The following is a 26,096-nucleotide window of genomic DNA, read 5'->3' as shown; positions in this document are numbered from 1 at the left end:
AAAAGGTTTGCACGGCTAGCTGTTCTGGCATCCGAAATCATGCCGAAACACAACTCTGCCGAAAACGCTATGCAATCAAACCGCCTCATGATCTCAAGATCTGAAAAGAGCTCTAAAACCAAATAACAGCCAAGTGACGTCTTCATGTGATACGTTTCCACAATAAGAACTGAAAACGACAAACTGTACAAAAAAGGTACAATAGCTATTCTGGGTGGCCGACTTCTCGCGTAATCCAAACCGTCTTATAATCTCAGGATCTGACCACGGCTGTAAAACCAAGTAATAGCCAGGTAGCGTCTTCATATAATAGGTTTCCGCGACAATATCTCAAAACAAATTTGAGAGCAAAAAAGGTACGAAAGCTCTTCTGGGTGCTCCAGTTCTTACCTAACCCAAATTTCCCATCGTACTCTATCGGTATGTTGTTCCATCATTCTAAGGGAGGAGCGGACCATCCCGTCAGTGGACCCTCATGCGCGGGCGGCACCCGTCTCGGCCCGCTGGTACCTGCACATGGATGTTCGTAGCGCTCCTCCATACTTTATCGCTCGTCATCGTGCTGAAAATGTCTTCTGCCGAGAAGCAGCCTACGACTGGTTAAACAGAACAGTCTGACAGGAACAGAACAGGCTCCTCTGGTAGCGCAATCCCACGACTCCATGATGTACGATTTTCAGTTGAGCGACGATTATTCTATTGAGGCGTGCGCCACTTCCATCTCCTTCTCTTCCTTTTGCTGGAATGAGAAAAAAACGCATGAAAATCACACAAATTCCGATCATGTGCTTCTATACAGGAAGACCATTCTCGAGGCGTTTATGACCCTGTCCATACGACATTTAGAGCCTTGCATGCGCAGTATGATTCAGAAAATAGCTCTAAAGCATGAGCCAGGCCGGGTTCAGATATCTTAGAAACTCACATCCACTGAGAAGCCATATCAGGTCAGCGACCTTTCGGCAGTGTTTCTGGAGATCATGTCATTCAGATAGGAGACGGTGCAGCTCAGCTTGGAGAGCGTTCGTAATGTGTGAGGTTTGAGCCTGTCTCTCGACCCAATGTTTCATTGTCTCCGCGGAGATCAGCATGGATATATGCACGCTTAATGACCCTGAGTATCGAACGCGTCGTCGAAAACATTAAGAAATTCAGGAAAGTGGCTGTAAAAATCGGTGAGGTATGCGAAAATTACAACCAGCCAAGGACGCACCGAGAACACTTCTTTGTGTCTGAATTACATTAAATGACATAGTTTGTCAGCGTTAAGAATTAAAAAAATGCACAGCCGTTTTTATCGTGCATTTGCAACATAAGTGTGCGTTAGGCTAATTGATTTTGCTGAACATCAGTTATATTTTGATTGATTGGGATGATTCGGGTTTGACCGCCGAGCCGTCTCACGACCAAATCTCACTGACGCGGTTGTTATCCAACAGCGGGCTCACATGTTCTTCGCCGACGTGGAAGTTGAGGAAGCGCCGCGCCCTGGCGGGCAGCCAGCGAAACAGCGTGTCTCCGAGCGGCACGACGAGCCGGGGGTCCAGCCGGCGCGGGTCCCGAGGTCCCGTCACCCAGCTGACCAGCAGGCCCACCACCACCACCACCGAACACGTCACCGCCGAGTAGTACATGTAGCTCAGGTAGTAGATGCCCAGGGCGTCCTCCCTGCAGGGCGGGTGCGAGGTCAGGTATTACACCCCAGGGTGTCTTCTAGTGGAGTAGACGGGGAGATAGCACGCGTGCCGCGCTTTCTCGGCGGATGGTAGTCGGTGAGCATAGGCCACACGCACCATCACAGCAAAAATAGTCCCTCCGCGCTCCACAGCGCCTTATTTCTCACAGGTCGGTCAAGCCAGCTTAGACTAGCGCAGCACGAAGCTGTTGGGCGGAACAGTCCTGTTCCAGGTGAGAGCACTCGGTAGCAGCTAGATCAGGGATTGAGTTATTGATGGATGGCCCATTCGTTCGACTACCGGAGTTGAAATGTACGGAAGAGGTTGCTGTGAGATCGGTTCCGTCCGCATGTGAGGCAAGTGAGTTCCATGCATCCATGTCGATCTGGTCCTAATTCTGGAAGCTATGCTAAATGCAACCTTGAAATCGGTCACATTTAACTTTGTATATTCGAACGATAGGACTCAACTTTCCACTGAACATATTACTGGAATCACCGCCAGTATCAGTGCTGCTTGCTGCGTGAGCTCTGACACCATCATTTGATAGTGGAACTCAATAGTACCATTCTTCGGCGAAAGCTTGACATGTCACAACGCTTGGCACTGCCCGTCCGACCCCGAAGAATGACCCTCTGACGTCACATGACCTTCCCCGCACCTGCTGCTAGCGGCCGCAGTCCGTACCAGCCAGGGTCAAATAATGAACGCATAAAGCGAATCGAATCCTCCCCACCGCCAGTAGGTGAACCTGAATGCAGGCGTTCTAACCATCCCAGCTTCTGGGACAAAAGAAGAAATAGAAGGAAGAAAAATGTATGTTATCTCGCGGGAAATCTTCAGAAATTGGGAAAAACTGGCACCACCGGAATGATAAAGCGGCATGTTTGGAGTGAACAAAGGACATAGCTAAATCATATTTTCAAGTTAAAGTTCAGAATTATATCTGACTTTCATGTAAGAAAGAGCATTAGACCACCCCGCTGAGGCATTTGAACTCATAAATTTTTATGGTAATAGCCCCGTAGCATTGAAATCCTACGCTGGCACGGAAAGTCATGCATTTAGTTGACTTGATCCCAATATTCAGGTGCAGCTCACATCTTAACCTCCTAAGTACGTTAGTGATGCTTTCCATGCTATCCTTTAGGGCACATGCTTCTGTCCAAGGCGTTGCATCTCAGCAAAAAGGCGTCCGGCGCATACAAATAAAATCACGTGAGTGTGGTGGTCTAATCGTCCTTCTCAAATGGAAGTTAGACGTAATTATCACATGAAAATGACGGTATGTTTTTGTTCTGCTTTGATGTTCTTGATTCTAAATGTGCCATCTTATTATTCCGGGGTGCCAATGTTTTTCCTCAAATGCTGGAGTTTGCCCCCAAAGATAACAACTGATATTTCCTTTTCTTTTCCTTACATATTTTGTCCTAATAGCTCTGTTCGTTAGTGCACCTCCTTTCAGATGTATGTGCTAGTTGCGGGGAGAATTCGATTATATATATACGCTGATCATTCGGTCCTGGCTGGCATGAACTCGGCCAGTTAAAGCAGGTGCGGGAAAGGTCAGGTGACGTCAGAGGTTCCTATTCTAAGGGTGGCGCGGGCAGTGCCAAGCGTCAAGGTTCCGCCGTAAAATTGTACCGTTCACCGGGTATCGCACGATCGGGATCGGGTGGTGGTGGCAGGATTCTCGCAACAAGCGTGGCGTGGCGTGGCTTAGCGTGGGTGATGATCCCGGGACTTTGTCCAGCTAGTTGAGAGGACCCTACTTAATGGTGGAAGAAGGGTAAGCCCCGCAAAAAATTCAATGCTGCCACTGATTTGTTCGTTTTTATTTGATACATCTCGCCGAGTTAACACGCGCTCGGTTGGAGGGGTCAAATGGACCACCCCAAACGTTTTTCCGGAATTGTTCCTGAACGGCGCGTCAACGCCGCGCCGAATTTTGCACAGATGTAGATATTGAATGATGGTTCGTTTGATGTCAAAAATCTCAATGTACCTTGTAAGGTCGCTGTTCTACGGCAGGTCAAAGTCAGGCTATAGATTAAGCGAAGTCAGTTTCTACGGAATCATTCATCTGGTGCAACAGTGGAGTGTTAGACCAAGCCATACATCTCTGAAATACTTTCTCAGGCAACACAACACTTGGATGAACCAATTGCATTGATCTTTGGTCAGGTATGATGGTCAGACCAAGGTCGAAACCAATCTGTTTTATTACCCAGGGCTTGTTGTATGAGGCAGTTTTTGGTGCTTATTTCGAATTTATTGATAACAGTGACGGCATTATACAGTTTCTACGAACTTTTCAGAAGTCAAAATAGGTCACTGACCTAAAATGGCTCAGGTCAACACTTCGGTTTTGGGAACATATTACCTAGCGAAATATGTGTCGCTTATTCAAATGCAAAACTCAGAAGTCCTGTATGATCTTGGTCACCATGACCTTCGGAAGGTCAAACGAGGTCACCGACCTTAAATGAGCACTTGATCTTTTGCTTCGAACAGATATCTGGGTTCTGGGGGTGGTTTGGAGATCGATCTGGGGTTTGAATTGCTTGACCTTTTTTGCCCGAAAGTCATAAAGTAGGAACCTCAAACTTTGACTTAAGTAAGTTTACGTACAGGCCAACACATCCTGTGAATTTGGTGTCTCTGGCTTCCTTAGTTCCTGAGGTCTCAGGGGGCCAAACTGACCCTCCCCCAACTCGAGCAAAAGGTATCCGACAGGCCGCCCGAGCGCGTGTTAATGCCAGATGGCCATGTATGGCTACCACCCACCCGCCTGATATGCAAACAGAAAGGACTGCACAACAAGCTGCTCAGCTCAGTTCGATTGTGGTCAAGCTTAACTACCACGTCGTCGATCGTATGAGCCGGCCATCAATCACTCTTTCCCTCTGAACTGTCTGTTGTCGAGGGCATTCGCCTGGATCAGGACTTTTCTGCACAGCAACTATATGGTACGTTTTAGTCCAAGGTTCCAGAATTGAACTGGGAGCTAAGACGTGGTGGAGGCGCGGGGTCCTTGTTTTGCTGTGATTGTACCCACAGTGTTTTCTCTGATACTGGCCCGATCAAAGATGTACTTCAGCAAGGAACCCGGCTGTGGGAGAATGTGGAGCCGGTGATTGGATGCTAGACTGCGAGGTTGAAAAATGCGTCCAGTTGCCCACGAGCGTGGGAAACTGGTATGAATACCAGTCATTCATGAAAGGAGACTCAAACGCTCCCATTGTTCAAAGTTCGATTTGACATACTCTAACGAAACGTCGATTGCGATGAAGTTGCGCGCATTACAGCGCTGAAAGAAGATTATGTTTCAGTGGCTTAGACCGTTTTTAGCACTGCCGTGTGGGGAGACAGTTTGTGACAAGAAGCCGAGCTTATGAATCGGTTTTGTTTATTGGTTTTGGAGCATTCTAATGAATGCATAATTGATTAAAATAAACGTAGATACATCTTACATTAACAAAAAAGTGTGTACAGACGTTATCATCATCGTTGTGCAAATCACAGCGCCGTCTAACATACGCCTGATGTATCAAAATATGCATATTTGAAAACGTGTTTTGAAAAATGCCTCCGAACAATGACCAAAAAACGTCCATTTTAGGAGCATTTTGTGTTCTAAGTTTAGATAATTTTGTGGATGGTTCCAAGTGGTCTAAGTTGTATGACAGGTCCTGTGTTGGTGCATCGCAGGCAAAGCAGGGCCCTGAATTAGGAATAGGTGGATCCTTCTTTGGTGCAAGATGCTGGATGACTTCAGGCCTAAGACTTTGCTGACATATTTGCAACAGCTGGTAGTATTTGTTCTAACTGCTTAAAAGTGATTTACATGAGGTAGATTGAGTTCGTGTTTGATGGAAAGCAAGCCATATATGTGTGATTACATGGTGTCTTGATTCATACAAGTAATGCGTCCTTTGGGAATTTTTGGTACAATATGGCTACCTAGAGCATTTAAGATCAACATATGGTGGTATTAAATATATGAGGCAGGGGTGGTCTGCCGCAATCACTTTTCCAGTGATATACATGTTAGGAAATCCCTGAAAACATTCTGCTTTTGGGACATTATCATATGACAGAAAAGAAATACAGTTTGATTCCCCAAAAATGTTACGGCGGGTGGAATGCACTTGAACATTTAAGTCATCAAGCTGCACTTTTGATACTTGGCTTCCTTAGTCTGGCCACAAATCACGCTCGCCATGACGAGGGGATCCTCCAATAATGTTTTTGAGGATACCTGACTGACATCTTTTGCGATCGCGTCCAACTTTTCGGTAACCGATGGAGCATTTATTGCCCGTGTTTTAACGCCTGAAACATGTTCCTAGCTTTTCTGGTTCTAGTTAGCATGATGTAAGCTGAAGAGTACGAGTTTCTGGAAAATTCGATCTTTGACCCGCCATGATGGGTCAATTATTAGACCAAACAAGAAAGCTAGCAATAATCGCGAGATCTCGTGGAGACCAATCCACTGGTATATCCGCTTATTTCAATCGTCATAGTTTGAGTAAAGCAGGAGTGGGGGTCGCACTTGCCCCCTCCCCCCCCCCCCCCCATCTATCGGTCTGCGTTATGAGCAACGGCTTGTCAGCGTGAAGGTTAAAGAGATAGATCAAGTCATTTGTGTTTTGTAGAAGACGGGCGTAAGTTTTTATCTCTGCTATTCTGGGCGACGAGCTGGACTCCCGCTGACGATACCGACTGTCGCTGAGTCGTGCGTTTTCACCCAGACGACAACTTACCTTTTAATCCATCGGTGCCATTGTCACTGAGCGTCACGAGGAACTGTCATCGCCAGGTTCCAGTCAGCCATAGTGGTAAGCTCGGCCACAGGGCGCTCTCACCGTTCTGGCGTGTCGAGGAGACTGCTGTTGAGGGTCGGAGGAGCTGCTGACGGGGACAGGTCGACGTACGAGACGTTGTAGCGTGGACAGCCCGCCACCGAGGTCTCCAGCTTCGGGATGTGGATGTGGCCCTTCGCCTTCTCCACCTGCACTCCGATTCCGATCCAGAAGATGACGAGCAAGGCAGAGAAAATGCCCGACATGGCGCCCTGCGGCGGCGTCAGGCGGGCTGAGTGCGGGTATGCGCACTGCTGATGCGGACAGGTCAGGCTAGAGGGCAGAGCCTTCCGCTGCCAGCGCCGACACTCGTGTCACGTACGCCCTATAGCGGCAGGAGTTGAAGCTAAATGACGTCAAGCGGGCACACTCGATTTGTATGCAGCGCAGCGATTTCATAAATTGCCGAACATCCCTCTGATTTGAATACAGGGATACATTTGGATCATGGAAAATCATTTGAACAGTTGTCGGAAATGATGCAGGCAATGACGACCGAGGTATGTATGCGTTGCACAATAAGGTGCTACAACCAAAAGGATCACTCACAATGTGGTTGGCCCAAGGGAAGAACAATCCCAGAGTGAACACTCCGAGAACCGGTCCCCCAACCATGCCGTATATGCTGAGAGCCGCCTGAAACAGGCGCACACACGCGCCGTAGGTCAGCAGGTGCCTGACTGAGGTTAGCAGTTTCGGGCCGAACATAACCTCTATCGAAGTCTCAACATAACCTGGCCTAGTGATAGCTCAGCCTGCCCTGATGTTAAGAATAAATCCAGCCTAACATGCTGTCAGCAGAAATCCGGAGCGGGCAAATAGTGAACGATAGTTATCACTTGAATTTGATTCACAGTCGATTAGTCACATACGATTACGTTGCAGCCAACATGTGTAGGATTACCGGTTTGGAATTTGATGTCATCTTTGTCGCTATTACTTTACATTTTATATGTAATTTAAGAACTTTGTATGAATCCACAAATGCTTACGTTGCATGTTGCACGCCCCACTATCTCCATTCGTTTCCGCTCGATTCGTCGGTTCTTGTCATTACCTGTAAGATGTCTCCAAGCTGTTCAGCAATAAACACCAGTAGAAATCCCAACACACCTGCGGTCAAAAGGAGAGGAATAAAACGTGGCAAGATGACAAGGCGATAGCGCATGGCACAACAGGAAGGGAAGTCCTATCATTGCTCTGAGGCACGAGTAATTGGGAAGAAGTAGTTGAAAGCCAGCACTAATTGCTAGAACAGCAGCTCTGTATAATAAAGTTATGCCGCCTTATTTTCACCCGATTCAATCACCAATGTTTGGATGCTAATAATATAATGGTACGTAATGTGCATGACACCTTCATTGCACCACATACGACCCAAATAAACGCCACGACGCTTGAAATCGAGCCAACGCTACGAACACGGCAGGGATTGGAGCGCAGCATCTGTTTCACACACAAGAGTGATGCCGAACAAGACAAACCCACCGAAGGCGACGGCCAGGGCGCGAGAGATGATGGTCTGCATCTGAGCCGTCAGCGGCCTGCTGACGCTGGGCATGATGAAGTCCTCCATGGTGATGGCCGCTAGCGAATTGATCCCGGAGCTCACGGTGCTGACAGAAACTTCAGGTCACGTGCGCAGACGACACTGGGTCGTGCCGAGTCGCAAGCCAGCGGACAGTCGTAAAAGGGATTCAAGAAATAGGTAGCACATTGCATGGCGATTTCCTAGCGGTCTGTTAAGCTGGACGTCAGTACCTCTCACTTCTCAGCTGCCAGCGTGTTGCTCGGGTTTTTGGCCCACGTGAGCCACGTAAGAATTTTGAAGTTGTAATGATAGGCATTTCCTGGAAGTCTACAGCTGACGTAGAATATGGAATGGTGAGAAGAAATCTAATCATGTCATTATGCGAAAAATTCCAATATTTCAGTAGATGCGACGACATGGCAGGTCCCAGCCAACTGGGGGAACGTCGTTTGGCAGGCAGATCACCCTTGGAACGTGCGGCGAAGGTAATGGGCAGAAAGAAGCAAGCCAAATGCTCCTGGCATCAGATAGTTACATATAACAACATGTATAAATGGCCGTAACCATCCTGCTCCATTAGTGCACGCTGGTGTCTGCCGAAAGACACTAATATATATATATATATATATATATATATATATATATATATATATATATATATATATATATATATATATATATATATATATATATATCGGTATATTTTGGCAGAACATCTTCTTTATGCATGTCTGATTAAAAACGCCTTTGACTCAGCAGTGACGAGCTTTTTTATGTATCTATTCAGCTTCCGGGCTTTTGACTTAGCGATGTCGTTAGGATCAAAGATAGTTCGCACAAAATCACTCTTATATTCGTCAATGTGTACATCCTTACGTTTTGAGATCTTAGTTCATCGTCCGATAGATATAAATGGCACAAGAAAACAGCTTTAGACTTTTAAGGATGTAAATTGTGCGTCACTACCTGGAGAAAATTTTTAGTCCCGAGGAGACATGTGAAGGAATACCAAATTGAAATAAGGCAAGATCTTATTGTTACTTTGATGCATATACAATGCACGAATAAAGAAACACTACAAAGACACCTAGCCACAAATACATCGTAAGTATGTATCGCTCGCCATCTAAGAACTTAAGGGTTGTATATGAGTTAGCTTGTTTGGGGCTGGAGAGAGTTCGTTAACAAACATGCTTTCCCACATTTGAAGACGACTTCTGTCAATGCACGCCTGAAGAATGTCAGCGTTGTACATCCGTTGTTGTTGTGTCAATGTTCTGTCATGTTCGAGTCACATGTGCTCCAGAGATGCCCCGTCACGTAAGTGCATTGCCAGGCGTCGTGAGAGTGTCGTGGTTACGCTAGCGTAGTGTATGGAGCGAAATTTGCAGCCTTCAAGATGACATTTCAATTGATACACTACATTGATACACTTAAGTTTGTCAGGTTTGTCCCGGATGTTTCTCATAAGAAAGTTAGACCCTTTTATAATGCGATAATAAATGGCAATGTCTATTTTGAGGTCGTTCTTGCCTTTCACATGTTGAGAGATCATTTCCTGTAGAGCTTTTTCTTCTTGTGGCAGATGTGGCAAATGGCAGATGTCATTTGATTTTGATAATACAGTTGGACAGTTGATTGTCTGTCTTGTCTATTTGTCTTAGTTTCTTGTTAAAGTGCCTTGTTATTTGTCACTGTGATGCGTTTCCAACATCGGAATTTGAAAAAAACAACGGTTTTTTCCAAGAACTGGGTGATTCGCACCGACTCCAAATGTAACACTGTCCAATCAGAGCAATGGTTAAATACATGTCTAAGGAATGACCTTATGAAACTAGTTTTGTAGCGTCGAGGACATTCAATGTCAGCATTTACGCACCGTCCGTTGTTAGTCTGCTTCCGGTGTACAGTTGTTTTATATCGCTGTCTTTGTTCGTCAACGTTGACATCAAGAAAGGGTATTATATTTTGCACACGTAATTTGCTGTGAAGTTTAAATCAGATTTCTCTCCCAAGACATTTTTGAGACGTTGTAGTTAGTCAGTGCCCATAACCTCCGCAAAGGTATCTTATACATAGCGTCAGCAAATGTGCGGCCTTATGTTGCCATTTGGTAGTGAGTCGACTTCTATATGTCCCATAAAAACTTGGCAAATAAATGTCCAGGAGGAAAGCCCATCGCAACACCCTCAGTTTGGCAATACATTCGTCCACTAGGCCCACGAAAAGAAACTTCCAGCGTACAGGCTTCTAGTACTTGTTCAAAAAGGCGCCTTGAGATTTTAAGAGCGGGAATTTCGGGATGATTGTACACGCGGTCGAGGACGATAAATATGGCTCTTTCAATGAGCACGTTTGTAAAAAGAGATTTTCAACATCTAAAGAGGTTAGCAGACCCTTCGGCTGGATAGATTGCTTGACATCTTTAAACTCATTGCTTGACGACAAGCTGTAGGACACGGGAAGATAGGGGCACGGAAGGCCATTAAGACGTTTTGCATTTCGACAAGCTGGTGAATGGTTAAGGGTTATATGTTTAGTAAATGAACACATACATGACACTCATACATACCTTATGGTGTATATACATAGTTTGGTATATATATATATATATATATATATATATTTATATGTGTATATATATATATATATATATATATATATAATATATATACATATATATACATATATATATATATATATACATATATATATATATGTTATATACACCAAGTTTTTGTACATCATATATATATATATATAATATTATATATATTGATTACAAATGCGCCTGCACCATGCAGGTGCTTTCAGTAAAGGTAGCACTTTTGTGATATCGGTGATGCCTGAGCATCGCCGGTACCAGGACTTCTGGCTTGCACTGAAGCCAAAAACAGTGCGGCACCCATCCATCTGTGCTGTGGTCATTACGGGGATACCACAAATTTACAGCCAGGAAGAAAACACAACACCGTTAGGATATAACATCATCTACAGCTCCCACCTGGCAGTAAACCTGTTCGCCAGAACAAAATGGTCTTGTTGTCGACATGTTAGCATACACCAACCATTCTCACCGCCTGACAGCACCACTACCCAGCTCCCCGCCTGAGAGCGCCTTCGACTATTTATCCACACCTAAGAGCAACACTGTCCATGTCTTTTCACCTGAGAGGACCACCGTCCAGATATTCTCACCCGACAGCACCACCGTCCAGATATTCTTACCCGAGAGCACCGCGCCCACCACTCTAGCCTGAGAGCACCACCATCCCTGTCTCTCCTCATCCGAGAGCACCACTGGTACCATCTACATCTCCCCTCACCCGAGAGCACCACCGGCACCGGCACCATCTCCCTCACCCGAGAGCACCGCTGGCACCGTCCCCATCTCCCCTCACCTGAGAGCACCACTGAAGATCCCGGCCACAAAGAGCCCTGGCACTCCCGGCGTCTCGCCCAGCGTATCCATCACAAACAGCGGGAACAGCTGGTCGGCCGTGCTCACGCTCCCTGAGCTCAGCGGGTCGCACAGCCGGTAGCGGGCGTAGATGACCAGACCAGCGTAGCTACACACGGTCAGCAGGAACAACAGGCCTACCAGATTCAACCAGATGGCGCTGCCGACACGGGGTGAGTGGGGTAGATGGCGGCAGGAACAGGACCACTTCGTCGGGGTCGCTTGGTGATTTGGTTGTTCTCGAAAAGCTTTGGGCTTGTGGAACTGTTTTGTTTATATACTTATTAAATGCCAATAAAAACCTGTTACGCCATCTGGAGTAAGGTAACAGCCATCATTCAACATCCCTTCACAGCGAAAAGTTTTGGCTCAGGTAGTTTTTAGTCACAAATCTTTGAGTCTGTTTCTATAAACGTGCCTCCCCCCCCCCCCCCCCCCCCCCCACCTCCTGTTGAAGACGGATTCAACATAACTGCATGGTGTAAAGTGTAAAATCAAGCACCGTCAACAATGCTACGGTGTCCTTGTTACCGCAAGCGACACCATCACAAGAATGGCAAGGACAAACGAACAAATGAAAACTGCGCGTGTAGGGGTGCAGAAACACAAGTGGCAGAGGGGCCATCAAAAAGTTAGCACCAAAGTGACACGCTGATGGTGACCGCCCGTTGCCTCATTAGTACGGGTGACATCGCCCTATGCAGTCCAGCTGTTCTCTGCCAATGACGCCTCCTCACTTGGCGGCGCGCCGCTTAGTGGGCACGCAGAGGTAGCGTTGGACCTGCGCCTGGTTCACGCCGTAGATGGTGATCCAGGTGAAGTAGCCGCCCACCACCAGAGTCCAGACTGTGTGCCGCACTCCTGGACTGGTGTTGAAGCTGCGGCATAGTCACAACATTCGGGTCACCGCGGTCCTGCTGATGCTTATGCTGTGATACTCGCAGGCGATTAAAACATTCACGGTGTCACACATCAGCCCAACAGGACACCCGTAATCCGCATGACAAATCTTATCCAAATCGTGGAACTCAGTTACAGTCAGGAAACCTGACGACTCGGGACCCTTCCATCCCCCTCCTCCCCTTTTCCCGGGGCGTTGTCGGAAGTCGGATGAGAGCTCAGAGTTCTTCCCTGCCATCAAGCGCCGTTGGTGACGCAGTAGCTCTAACACCATCCATCCGGAAGCTGTGGACATCTGCTCGGTGCATTGATAGCCACCCAGACAACCAGCGGAAGCCCTGAAGCCACTTACCCACTTACAGGGCCTTTGTCAGCCTCGGTGGACGTGCGACCTGCTATGATGGGACATCATTGAAAATAACGGAGGCAATTGAAACCGGACGACTAAAGCAGCCACATAGCTGCCTGGACGTGATGGCAGAAGCCTGCATCAGGGCGCTAGCCGAGGTTTTGTAGAGCCGTGTAGTCGTGCGGCAATATGCGCCCGACGGAGGGTACATGACAGGCGGCGAGTGGATACCGAATGGGTGCTGGATCCCAGAAACGGACCTCGGCGCCTGGATCCTGAGCCCTGGATGCTACAATGCACGAGGTTCAATGCTAAGCTTCATCCTTGGTCTTGGGATTGTTTCGGATCATGAATCCGCACTGACTTGAGGCTCAAATATCTTCTAAGTTCGGCAGGGCGGCACACTGCAGTCAGAAGTACGGTCCATCATTTCGGCGTAATCTGTCTGAGTCATCGCGTTTTTTGTGTGGTAACGTGTTCGTTCCGGACTATGTCGTCGGAGGGAGCGCACAGAATATATCTTAGTAAGCCGATCTGCATAAAATGTCGTTGCGCTCAGCCTTTTCAGTTCCAAACGCAAACCTTCATACAGCAAGAAGCTACCAGAGTTGTAACACCTTTGCCACATGTCTGTCCTGAAGTCAAGCCTCTGATGTCGTTTACATAATTTAATACATTCCATGCATCCCACACATCACCAGTGCATTGCATCAAGCTCTGTGTCTAAAAACCAGGCCCCTCAGTCGGGTTTCAGAGCTCCGCGAATGGCTCTGGTTGTTGTCATGCACACCTGATTCTTGGCAAGTTTGCAACGTACCCGGGGACGAATGAGTCCTGATCGGCCAAAATGGATTGCAGTTACCATTCCAAGATACCGACACGTCCTTGAATCCCGATTTCATTTCTAAGTTTAGTGAAAGGCGTCCCGAAATGCAGTCTTCCGTTGCATTTTGCCGAGCATGCCCTGGGTCCATCCTAACTGACGCGCATACGGAAGGATCTGGCGCGGTCCAGATACCATTTTGGTGGAAGTTATTCTGAACCCAAGGTTCACTCATGAACATTGTGATACAATCTGAGGGGACCTGATATCTATTTGTCGTGTCCAGTCTTACGTCTGGTGAGCACAGGGCCCACCGAGTTTGTCGGGCGGTTTTGCATAACTGTATGCAATAAAACCGCGCTGATCTTTTCCAGGGGCTGAGGACATAGAAGCGTCCTAATAAGGCGGCTAGGTAAACCGTTCAATTTATCAATGCATCAGCGCAGGTTGATGTGAAACTTTCACGAGAAATCCGTCTGCAATCCCGCTATATCGCGCTTCCATCGTTATCACCTCGCGGCCGGGGAGCGACCCATTCTGGGCCAGGGACGACGTCTCGCGTCACTGAATAAAGACGTGCCCGGCTGTCCGCTTGCCGGGCCGTACAAGCCGCTCCATGTGCATTAGTAGCATGTACTCGGCCTCCGGGGCACAGCCATGCATATCTGCCACATGCAGGCGCGCGCCAATACGCATTCAAAAGGAGCTCTCAAATGACCTTGGCTCTTGGCGTGGTCTCGGTGAGCACATGCTTTGCCTGATACCCTGGGCGTCCTTGGTCTGAAGCTTGGTCAGCTATGATGAGCTCAGTGTGTCGGAGACTTCTCATCGCCTGAACATGCCGCGACAATTATTTGCACGTCTGCTTGCGCGCGTAGGGCAGCGTTTCAATCAGCATGCTGTGCTCTGCGCGGCTGATGTAGACAACCTGGCATGTCAAGCTGCCTAATTATAACGTGACGGCGTGGGTCTGATTGGTTCGTCGCTTCGTCGTGTATGCCAGAGAGCAGTTGAAAAAGCCACGGGATCACTTATCTGATGCAGGGCTTGGCGCCGCTACGGGTGCCTCTCATAAGTCGGAGAGACGCAAAATTGCTTTTATGCAAATGTGCTACTAAAGCAATAAAAAGTGCGCCGCATCGCCGCCACCTCAGACTGGTGATGGGAAAATGGGCGAGGGTCAATGGTGGGACAAAAACGTTGCAATTAATTTAGCACATGTCGGTTTTATCTGTCACGGTTTTAGGCCACCCTTTTTAGGCGGTGCATCTCAATGAACAGATTATTCAGGAGAAGACGGCCGCGTTGGACAGAGAGGTTGATCCGACCGAATGTTGATCGGGTTTTTCTTCAGCACATCTAGCTGTCGTAGCTGTAAGCTCTGAAAAGGACAGCCAGAGCTGTGCCCTCCGCGGTGAGGTCCTGAGTCGCCCGGTCCACTCTGTGGTCCAGAGCTGCGCCCTCACGGTCACCTTGGTCAGATGAGAGCGCTGGTAAGTCGGGAGTCACGTGAGGGGATGCAAACACCCGCAACACGTGTAAACGCCCAGGAAATATGTCTGCAACGTAGTTACTTCGTACGCTGTGACCTCACTTGAAGAACTCGATGCGGTTTCCTTCAACAGCTCTCTCCCAGACAACATCGAATCCGCCAACATCGTATGATCCCTTGATGATGATGGCCAGCATCGAGGCGAACATGATGGCCATCTGAATGGTGTCCGTCCAAAGAACAGCCTTGATGCCTCCCTGCAGGGCAGCAGAAGACGAACGTGATAATGAATGAAGATTTTTCGCACACCACTACCTCAAACTTCATCAAATTTTTCGGTATTGTGATGCATATCACAAGATACACGGAACGAAAGTTACAGGCATATGCGCATGATCATTTTGTTGCATTTTCGCAGCATTTTTGGCCGAACTGAATTAATCGGTCGATACAAAGCGTATTTTCCTGTCAATAGACAACACAAATTGATATGGCGATAGCAAAGGTAACTTTTGCCGGTGCGCCAATATTTTGCATCAATTAATACCCCGACTACTTGTAAACTGGTCGCTACATCCATGCTCCAAAGCTCTTATCTGGCAGCCCTCACCAGAGCTGTGTAGAAGATGCAAACGAAGAAGATCAGACAGACGGACAGGTAGACATTGACACCGGTCACTGTGAAAAGAGCGCAAGGAAGTAAACATCTGCGGCTGTTCTGTCGTTAGCTACTGGTAACGGAGAACATAAAGGAGAGAATAGAGCGTGCGTACATTTGGTTGACGATATGATGCACAATGCGGACAAGATAGCACATTATGCACATGAGAAGCGAGGACACACAGGTGCATAATAGTGAGACCGCAACATGAGGAAGCGTTGGCTAGGAAGACCGAGAAACATTTCTTCACCTTGTGCCAGTGCAAGAGATGGTGCGTATACGACGATGGCCATATAGATGCTCTGAAGACAGAAAACAACCGCTGATGTCAGACGACCGAGTAGCCATGGCGCGCTCCTCAGCCGGGCGCGAAGTCCTGGTCAAGCTCTCATTTACAACCGCGGTGATCACGTACATGTATGCTCGTGTGGGCCCACACAGCAGCAACTTTGGAAAATACTTGAAGCACATGTGTTTGCATCCGCCCCGCCGAATTCCCTTCTCCTTGCAGGCGAAATCAGTGCGGTCAGCAGCACGAGACTCGCTCGACCGGCACCCTTTGCCTTGGGTCACGATGTCTGCTGCCGAAACCCGCAATCCACCGGTCGAGCGCGGTCGACGCCCACCATCCGACACGAAATCTGACCGGTACGGCATGACCATCACGCGACCCAGCCGTCCAGTGAAAACAGCGTCGACGAGCGACGCGTCTGCCGGGCTCGCTCACGAGCGTGCGCCAGCGCGGGCTCGGGCTGGCCGGTCGAGACGGTACATGTTTACACTCCGCCGTGTGCCGACGCGCCACTGAGAGCAGCGCTGGGCCAGCGCGTCCGGCGCCCGCGGCGTCCGACCGTTACCATCTGAATGCAGAAGAGACAGGCGCCGGTGACGCGGACCCTGCGGTGGAAGCGTCTCTCCAGATACTGCGAACGGGGACGACGGACATTAGCGGCGCTGCGTGGCGGCGATTCGACGGCGAGCCCCGTGCCCCCCGCCACCTGAACAGCGCGGCGGGCCACAGCGAGCACGGGGCTTAGTCAGTGTTGAGCAGCTCTGAGCCCTGGGCCCGCTGGAAGGCCGCGCCGTCGGGTACCACTTCCACAAACTGGGATAATCGACGGCGAGTCTGGCGCGGCTGCTCGCCAGCTGCTGTGCTTTCCGCCTGTGCTGCTTGCATATCGCATGTCACGCGCGGCTCTGATGGGACCGGATTAAGCCAAATCGTGCTGTGCTCATTGCTCGTCAGAAGGAGCACAATCAAACGATATGAATGGAAGAATAGAACTGATTTTGCTGGAGTAGAATCAAACATCATAGTGTGTTGATAACTGGTACTGAGCTTTTTGAGTCATGAACCGCTATAACACTAGATCATGCTGCTTCGGGTTCAAAGGGTACATACATCCGTAACATACAACAATACTCGATGCAGTGTTCGGCAACGGACGAGGAGATTAAACGAGTCACCGTTTGGACTTCGTGCCTGTTCTTTATCATCATAAAGAGGTATCTGATAAACCACGTATGCGTGTCTGTCTTCTGATGGGCGTCGTTGCTAAAGAAGGACATTCGGACATAGTGCTAGGACACAGTGTCGTCGTACGCATGCCTGGTGTGTGTTAGTATGAGCCCGTTTGCTACATGAATGCATAAGTTCACCCATTATCGACGCATCTTACTGAAGCATAGGAGCCCGTTCAAGTGCACTGGCGACGCGTTGAGCCTAACAACGATGGCAGAGCCCATGAATTCGTTGTCAGTGTTCTAGGAGTTCAATTAACACACCACTGAATGCCTTAGTCACATACTATCTAGCCGATCATCGTTTCTCTCGGAACGTTTCAACCCCGCACAGACTCGCCTCGTAGACCAGGCGACCAGGCGACCATGAATTCGTTGTTACTGTTCCAGGCGCTCAACTAAAACACCGCTGAATGCCACGGTCGCATACTCACTAACCGACCATCGTTTCTCTCGGAATATCTCAACCCCGCACAGACTCGCCTCGTAGACCGAGATCAGCTGGAGGTCGAAGAAAACAGGCATGTACAGGTAGGCGGCAGCCGGCGTCACGATCAGATAGGAGAAGGCGATGACCCAGTACTGGGTGCCGTACTGGTACACCTCGGCCGGCGTGCCCAGCAGCGTGATGGCTGACATGAAGCTGGAACGCAACAGGTGATGCATGAGCACAGCGAGCCTTCCTGTGAAATCAAGCACATTGCCACAATGGTCTTTGGGGAAAGGCCAGAGCTCTGCGAGCTGCTGTATGAGTTGTGCGAGCTCTGTGAGGTCTGCTTTTTCGTTTAAGTGAGAGTAATTGCACAATGCGGAAAATACACATGCCTGACTTTCAACACCATCGAAAAATGTCCTATCACACTGGATACGGTTCGAAGCAGCGGATTATATATATATATATATATATATATATATTTATACACACACACATATATATATATATATATATATATATATATATATGTCACGCTTCATGTCAGCGTGATGGCTGACATGAAGCTGGAACGCAACAGGTGATGCATGAGCACAGCGAGCCTTCCTGTGAAATCAAGCACATTGCCACAATGGTCTTTGGGGAAAGGCCAGAGCTCTGCGAGCTGCTGTATGAGTTGTGCGAGCTCTGTGAGGTCTGCTTTTTCGTTTAAGTGAGAGTAATTGCGCAATGCGGAAAATACACACGCCTGACTTTGAACACCATCGAAAAATGTCCTATCACACTGGCTACGGTTCGAAACAGCGGATTTATATATATATATATATATATATATATTTATACACACACACATATATATATATATATATATATATATATATATATATATATGTCACGCTTCATGTCAGCGTGATGGCTGACATGAAGCTGGAACGCAACAGGTGATGCATGAGCACAGCGAGCCTTCCTGTGAAATCAAGCACATTGCCACAATGGTCTTTGGGGAAAGGCCAGAGCTCTGCGAGCTGCTGTATGAGTTGTGCGAGCTCTGCGAAGTCTGCTTTTTCGTTTAAGTGAGAGTAATTGCACAATGCGGAAAATACACATGCCTGACTTTCAACACCATCGAAAAATGTCCTATCACACTGGATACGGTTCGAAGCAGCGGATTTATATATATATATATATATATATATATATATATATATATTTATACACACATATATATATATATATATATGTATATATATTTATACACACATATATAGCACACACACACACGCACACACACACACACACATATATATATATATATATATATATATATATATATATATATATATATATGTACATTTGTTTATATATGAATGCATATATATATATATATATATATATATATATATGTGTGTGTGTGTGTGTGTGTGTGTGTGTGTGTGTGTGTGTGTGTGTGTGTGTGTGTGTGTGTGTGTGTGTGTGTGTGTGCGTGTGTGTGTGTGTGCTTGTTTCCACGTGCGTGCATGCGTGCGTGCGTGCTGTGTGTGCCCGCCATATTGGAGAATCTACGCATTCATACGATTATGTGGCGATTTTCTTGTGTCTGTCTGAGGTAGCAATTTGAGGTCACAGACAACCACATGGCATGCAGCCCGTATCCCTGGGCCTCCTAGGAATTGGTCTAAAGCGCTGGGCATGACGGCCCGTAAACAAGATACGTGCCAGGGTAAGTTGATGTAAACGGGCCAGTGAAAACACACCGTCCATTTTGCGTTTTACGCCAGGGTCACTAGAACTTCGAAAGCCAGATATTGTTTGGCACTGTTGATTTAACACGAGAGGGTGGTGAAAAGCGGTCAGGTTCACCGGGTAGTACCACTTCCTAAAATATTTCCACCAAATTGAGGGCCGTAGGAACACCCCAAAAGGGACAAAGGCAAATCAACACCTTAATAAATTCATTTTTTTTACATTCACCACCGTGCGGTTTCCCTGGCTGGTTTACTACACTTGCTTTAAGCAGAAGTTTGCTTTAAGGGTTCATCTGCTAAGTTTAAGCCACAACATGAACACGATGGCTTTACCACAGTGTGACCATTCCGCCTTGAATCAAATTAAATTCCGCCTTAAATTCCGCCGACATCAAATGCCTCCAAGCCATGGTGATTTCAAGTGCAGGTGATTAATAGATGCTAGTAATGTTCACTCACATTTTGAATTTATAAATGAACTGAATGACAGCAATAACTCAAACCCCCCATTACGTCACTTCAACAATCAGGCAAATTATGCCTACGAGTTCGTAGCGTTACCACGGGAGGCGAGCCTCAAAGGTGGGCTTTCAATTGCAAGATTGCAGGTGTTCGAGGTCCGTTGTGGCGTAAAACTGCTTGTTGGGTTCTGAATGTTTTGCCCATTTAGTGACTCACAAAAATTAGAAATGTGTTTTGATAGTTCCAGTACCTTTAAGGTGTGATGGCGGCATTATTCCATTCGCTAGAAAAGGGGTGTTTGAGACACTTCTGAATATCTCCGAAACCAATTCAACCATAGGTGGGGAACACGCGAAAGAAGTGGAAAGGGAAAGTAACAAGCAACAAGCCAAGCGGCCGCGCACTGAGCAGCGGAACCGGGGCAGCCCTGCCCGGTCGCCTGCCCAGGCCCAGCCGCCTCCCGGCCGAGCTGCTCGGATGTCATTGACCTGGGCGAAGATGGCGGTAGGGTGCGGCCGCGACACGGCCGCTCGGTCTTGCGGAACTCCAGAACATCGGCAATACGAGCTTCGTGAACGCGTGGGTGTAATGTCTGAGCAACACCCGTGCGCTGCATGACTACATCCTTCGAGACGAGTACTTGGGAGAGCTCGACACGACCACCTCCGCCATGGAGCGTGCTTTCATCAGAGCATTTGTCACGCTAGTGTGGTACCTATGGAAGAACCCAGATGTGACCGACCGGGCGCTGACCATCTCCCCGTTGAAGGTCAAATTCCAGCAGCCTGCCGCCCGATTCACCGGTCATCAGCAGCAGGACGCACGAGAGTTCCTCATATACCTGATGGAGGGCTTGCGCGAGGACGTGAACCGTGTTGGAAACCAGCCCGAGCCCAAACCCACCCACTTTGATGGCAGCCTTAGTGCTAGTCAGAAACCGCTGGGGGCCTGCAAGCGTTTCCTGCTGCTGAAGAACTCGAGTGTTGTTGACCTGTTTGTCGGACAGCTCAAGTCCACGCTGCGGCGCACGGTTTGCGTCCACGCGTCCCTGACGCTTGACCCCTTCTGGGACCTGAGCCTACCGACCCCATCGATAGCGGGCCAGGTGCACTTGCAGGACTGCTTTGGCCTTTTTGCCAAGGAAGAGATGCTTGGTGGAGAAGGAAAACCGACGTGCTCCATGTGCTAGAAGGGTCAAAGGTGATCCAAAGCCTTCAAGATTCAGAGGTTCCCACGCATCCCTGTAGTGCACCTGAAGCGGTTCTTGCTGCAGCCGGATCACAACGGGCACAAGCTTTATGCAACTGAGGACTTCTCTGCCGGTGTTCTGGACCTGTCGCCATACTGTGCCGTTCCGAGAGGCTGGATTTACGAGCTGTCCGGCGTGGAGCACCATTCTGGTGTGGCGCACTCGGGCCACTACACGGCCCACTGCAACACCCCGATTTAGAAGTCTGGCACGAGTACAGCAACGCGAGAGTTCAGCCCACCCATATGCACCGCGCCAACAGCTGCGAAGCGTACAAGCTGTTCTTTTCTTAGCTGGCCAGTAGCTAATCTGGCGCCGGCCTAAACGCCAGCACTCAAAGGAGTTTGAGAGGGCTGGCCATCCTTTCGTTTTGCCGGCTAAATACTAGCCCTGTTAACTTAGGAAAATAAATGGTTGCGGTATAATCATGCAAACTCGTGAACGTATACGACAGAAAAGGCGTAGGCAGTCGACAACCCGTAGGCCAGTTTGGTACCCTAATGCCGGTGGTATCATGACGCATGTGTGTCAAAACACCACATCCATGATAGCGATTGTTGGATGTGCTGAGGAGGCAGGGCGATGCTGGATGTATTGTCAATCCCATGCCCTACGCTTCTTCAATCATTGGGCTAATTCTTAATCTATTCTAGTCGCAAGTGTGGGTTTTTTAGAAATGTGATTACTCTGAAGCATTACGCACCACCCTACGCTGAAAGGACAATGGTACATTCGGATCGTGCGTTTGATCCCCCAATGGATTTATTTTGTGCGTCTGAGTGCGTGTCTTCCGGTCTTGCTCCATGCCATCCACCATGGGAGAAAGGTAAGGCCACAAGTGCAAAACGTGTGCGTTGAAAACATGGATGCAAGCTAACCTGAGAGCCGAAAACAACCAAATTTACGCAAAAGCGCTTTACCCTTGTACCATTCTTCAACCGTGACAGATTTCCGCCAAAGCTCATTCGGCAGGGCTGGGCAGAAAATGGACATATCTTTCCGAAAAATAACCAGCCATTGACCGGCCTTCTCGGTGCCAAACCATTGACTGGAAGGAGGGGAGGGGGGGGGGGGGCAAATTCCAGCCCACCTCTCTTGCTTATCTCACGAACGGCAGATCCGAATTATAAAATTACCATGGCGATCGATAACGCCAAGGCGTATGAAGTCAGACCACAAAACAAACTTAACACTGCACGGACCGGGGAGAAGGAATGTACCCAGTTTTAATTAACTTCTGTGAGGAACACCTTGCTAGACCTGGAAAAGGCAAGGTAGAAAACTCTTTCAGATCAAATTCTCGTTCTTGTTAGTTCCTTTGACATCATCCCAGAATGAAGATTGCTTTTCCTGGATTCCTCGGCATTATGTCGGGCTAGATCTTGTCTCGTTGAATCCCTTGGTGTATTCTAGAGCCGATCTTGGCTTTCACTGGTTGAAACCACCATGTAGCCTTGTATCAGGCTGGATTGTTTTTTTGTTGTTTTTTTTTGGGGGGGGGGGGCGGTTTGCCAGCTTGTTATCAGGCAAGAGTTTGCGTGCTGCGGGATCTTTTGGCCTTGTCAGGATGAAAGCTGGTTCTCCATGGTTACCTTGGCTTGATTTCAGACTACTACCTGAGTTCTTCCTGCTTCTGGAACCAAGAACTAGGAACCCATTCTCGGGAAAACGGCATTGGAACAAGACAAATGTCAGATGTTATGTAAGAATAGCAGAGCGAATAGTTCTGCCAAGTACACGGAGCTACCATCCCAACATCTTTAGAGCAATGTGCTTCACATACCACTGATCATCTGTTGTGGCCGTCTGTTTTGAAGAATAATCTAGTCATCAGTGTGACCAAAACAGCAACGCCGACGCTTGACATTCAGTTGGTCGAAGTGTTAATCAACATTTGTTACCACTATGGGGCGATGAGGTCATTAAAAGGAAACAAAAATCCCGTGCCGTCGGCTGACCGGGTGGCACGACCAATACAGTAGCACAGGACCCCGGGGGAAGAACATTATCAAGACTAGTGCAGGACGGGCGTTACCAACCATGGACTCCAAAGCTTTCCCAGGCGATGGGATAGTGGGTGAGCGCTGTGGTCCTATTACCCTCATCGTCGACTAACTGCGGGACTTGGTGCAATGGCAAGGAGCTCTCACCTGGCGATGAGGGACATGGCGGCGGGCACGGTGCCCATCTGACGACCTCCCAGCAGGTAACCCGTGTTGTCTTTCATCTCGTGGCCCTTGCAGACGCCAAAGTAGACACCAATGCCCAGCGAGAGCAGGAGGAGCAGCCCGAACACGGCATAGTCAAGCGCCGAGAAGCGCCGCACCAGCTCGTCCACGTTGATGCCAAGCCTCTCCACCGTCGCGGCCGTGGCAGGTATCGACGACGCCATCTTGTTGGTACGGGGAAGGAAACAGAGGTGGATAGGAAGCCCACCACCTGCCCTGCGAGGTGAGACCGCGACGCTACATGTATATGAAAACTTAAGATTAATATGTAGACAGACGAGTTGACCAAGAATTATCTTTCATAGCAATTTTGGATCCGTCACATACATTGGGCAAAAAATCAAGCGGTCCAGAGGCCCGTTGAGCTTAGCTTCACTTGGTGCACATCAGTGCGTTTCATTAAGACTCAATAACTCGGTGTAAACCAAAGCCCATGTTCAGCTTAGGGAATCACCTCACATTTACGTGCTGTTACGGCGAATCGACCACCAATTCGGGTAACAGCAGCGCCGGAAATTTCCCGTTTTTAACTAGCACGACCGCACCAACATCCTACTCACGATAAGGATCGAATGAACTCACTAGACTGGAAAAAATTGATAACAATTTTGGCTATCTAACGTATTTACGACGGGTTCGAGCGACAACAATAGCACGTCCAGGAGACGAGCATTCTGCTCACCAGCGGCACGCTGATGATATCTCCGCGATCTCGACAGACCTGAAGGACGGCCCAGGCGACGCAGTCGCTCGGTTCGGCTCACTGCTTCAGCGAGGCCCGGCTCGGCCCAGACCCCGCCAGGTCTGCCGGCGGCCCCGCGGCTGGGCGCGGATCCCCGCGGCTCCTCTCGGACCCGCGAGCGGTCGGCACTGATGCAGCGGCACGGCGGAGCCCGGCCGGCCAGCCGCCGCGCCAGACGGGCGTTTGTTGCCGAGCACGTCGGCAGAGCAAAAACTAAATTTAAACTGCACCGAGGCCATCGCACTGCGCCACTGCACGGCTGATCGGCAATAGAGCGTTCGGTTTGGAGATAACAGCGCCCGTCGAGGCGTCGGCGGACGGAGTTATTCATCCATGCTGCCTGGGCGCATGGGCTTATCTGGGTGCCAGCACCGCGCATATCCAGTCGAACGCTTGCCTTGTACGTGCCCGTATGTTTGTGTAACGTCACAAATGCTTAGAAAATACTGAGATCGGGGCGTGTTTTTTAACATGGTCGTCCACGGCTTCTCAACAACTCGTTTGGCAAGTCGCTGTGTCGACACTGCTTGCGCCATGCTTTCCACCAAGTAAGCGTTGGTTAATGAGCAAATGCCCGTCAGGTGTACAGCTCTCTGCAGGATGTCGCCGACGATAACCTGTTGCCGGGATCAGCCGAGTCCGAAAGAAGAACAAGGAGTGCGCTTGCCTGCTGTACATCAATGCATGGATCACCTGTTGAAAATCGTCAGCCATTCCTTTTCACCCTCAAAATAAGTCGGCATCTACCTTTCCATATCACCAGTCCTGGTTTCGACCTCGCAGTTGCATCGAGCTCAGCGGCCGTGTTTCTCCCTCCCCCCCCCCCCCCCCGCCCCCCAGCTCTCACAGACATCCATGACGGGCGGAGCGGCGTCCGTATCAGGTTGTTGGCACGCCACCGCGCCTCCGAAGTGGATCCGTTGTCTCCGCGGCTACCGCCTCTGGGCGACCAGAGGTCGGCGGCAGCCGCGTCACGCGGTACGTTCCGTCCAGGTTGGACTTGACCCGGCATGTCATGCTCACCGTCCGTACGACGTGCGAGCGTCACACAGCCTGGTGCAACGGCAACGCATCACACGGCCTGGTGCAACGGCGACGCATCGCACGGCCTGGCGCAACGGCGACGCATCACACGACCTGGTGCAACGACAACGCATCACACGGTCTGGGGCAACGGCAACGCATCACACGGCCTGGTGAAACGGCAACGCATCACACGGCCTGGTGCAACGGCAAAGCATCACACGGCCTGGTGCAACGGCAAAGCATCACACGGTCTGGGGCAACGGCAACGCATCACACGGCCTGGTGCAACGGCGACGCATCGCACGGTCTGGGGCAACGGCAACGCATCACACGGCCTGGAGCAACGGAAACGGGGATGTCTGATGCGACTTATGATGCATCTGCATCTCCGGGAATTTCGCGTCGAGGGGAAGAATTGTCACTTTTAGCCCTCCAACCCGACATCACCTGGGACACCCTGACTCCAGCGAGTCACACGGGGAACGTTTTGGCCCCCCCCCCCCGCTCTGATCATGAATTGATCTCACAGGTCCGATTTCCTACCATGAATGTTTCTATTGTCGACCTGAGGTCACTCATTACGCCAAAGATCAGGCCAAAACGAAGTGTTAGATAAATTTACGACCACTTGTCATTTGTGCGTAAAAACAGTTTCAGCGCTAAAAGAGAGATATGCCCTGCTGCCATTGTCATTGTCAGCCAGGCTGGACAAGTCGAGCTATTGGAGACAAATGATCTTTGGCACCATTGCGTTATGAAGCTTTTAATCAACTATAATGCTATGGTAATGTTTATCAATGCCACGCATGCTTCGTGGTCGAAGTTTGCCCGCGATGTGAGCAATAAGGACATAGCTGTCAAAATGCTGGACTGTGGCATGACTATGACAAAGCGCATAGGCTCAAGGCTATGCCTGATGCAGATAGCAAAATT

At 49.1% G+C, this 26,096-nt stretch overlaps 1 protein-coding gene across 4 annotated transcripts; it reads right to left on the bottom strand.

Annotated features, from left to right (window-relative positions):
• Positions 1–673: 673 nt before the first annotated feature.
• On the bottom strand, positions 674–24,243 carry LOC119109570 (sodium-coupled monocarboxylate transporter 1-like). 4 transcript variants are annotated; one of them, XM_037233246.1, is made up of 15 exons: positions 24,078–24,243; positions 23,318–23,611; positions 17,762–17,921; positions 16,615–16,680; positions 16,008–16,059; positions 15,707–15,774; positions 15,199–15,353; positions 12,270–12,410; positions 11,474–11,692; positions 8,030–8,157; positions 7,599–7,654; positions 7,091–7,177; positions 6,545–6,753; positions 1,449–1,668; positions 674–739 (listed from the first exon to the last, which is right to left on the bottom strand). In XM_037233246.1, exons 2-15 carry the CDS (start codon positions 23,557–23,559, stop codon positions 692–694), a joined length of 1,851 nt encoding a protein of 616 aa, XP_037089141.1. In that variant the 5' UTR covers positions 23,560–23,611; positions 24,078–24,243; the 3' UTR covers positions 674–691. The 4 variants fall into 4 exon arrangements, with proteins under 4 accessions (XP_037089141.1, XP_037089142.1, XP_037089144.1 ...); XM_037233247.1 differs by having other exon boundaries at positions 23,318–23,559; XM_037233249.1 differs by having other exon boundaries at positions 24,117–24,240.
• Positions 24,244–26,096: the final 1,853 nt, after the last annotated feature.

Source organism: Pollicipes pollicipes, unplaced genomic scaffold (genome assembly GCF_011947565.3).
Source record: "Pollicipes pollicipes isolate AB1234 unplaced genomic scaffold, Ppol_2.1 Scaffold_7231;HRSCAF=8579_pilon_pilon_pilon, whole genome shotgun sequence".
In the NCBI taxonomy this organism is placed as follows: domain Eukaryota; kingdom Metazoa; phylum Arthropoda; class Thecostraca; order Pollicipedomorpha; family Pollicipedidae; genus Pollicipes; species Pollicipes pollicipes.
This window is presented reverse-complemented; position numbering and strand designations above follow the sequence as displayed.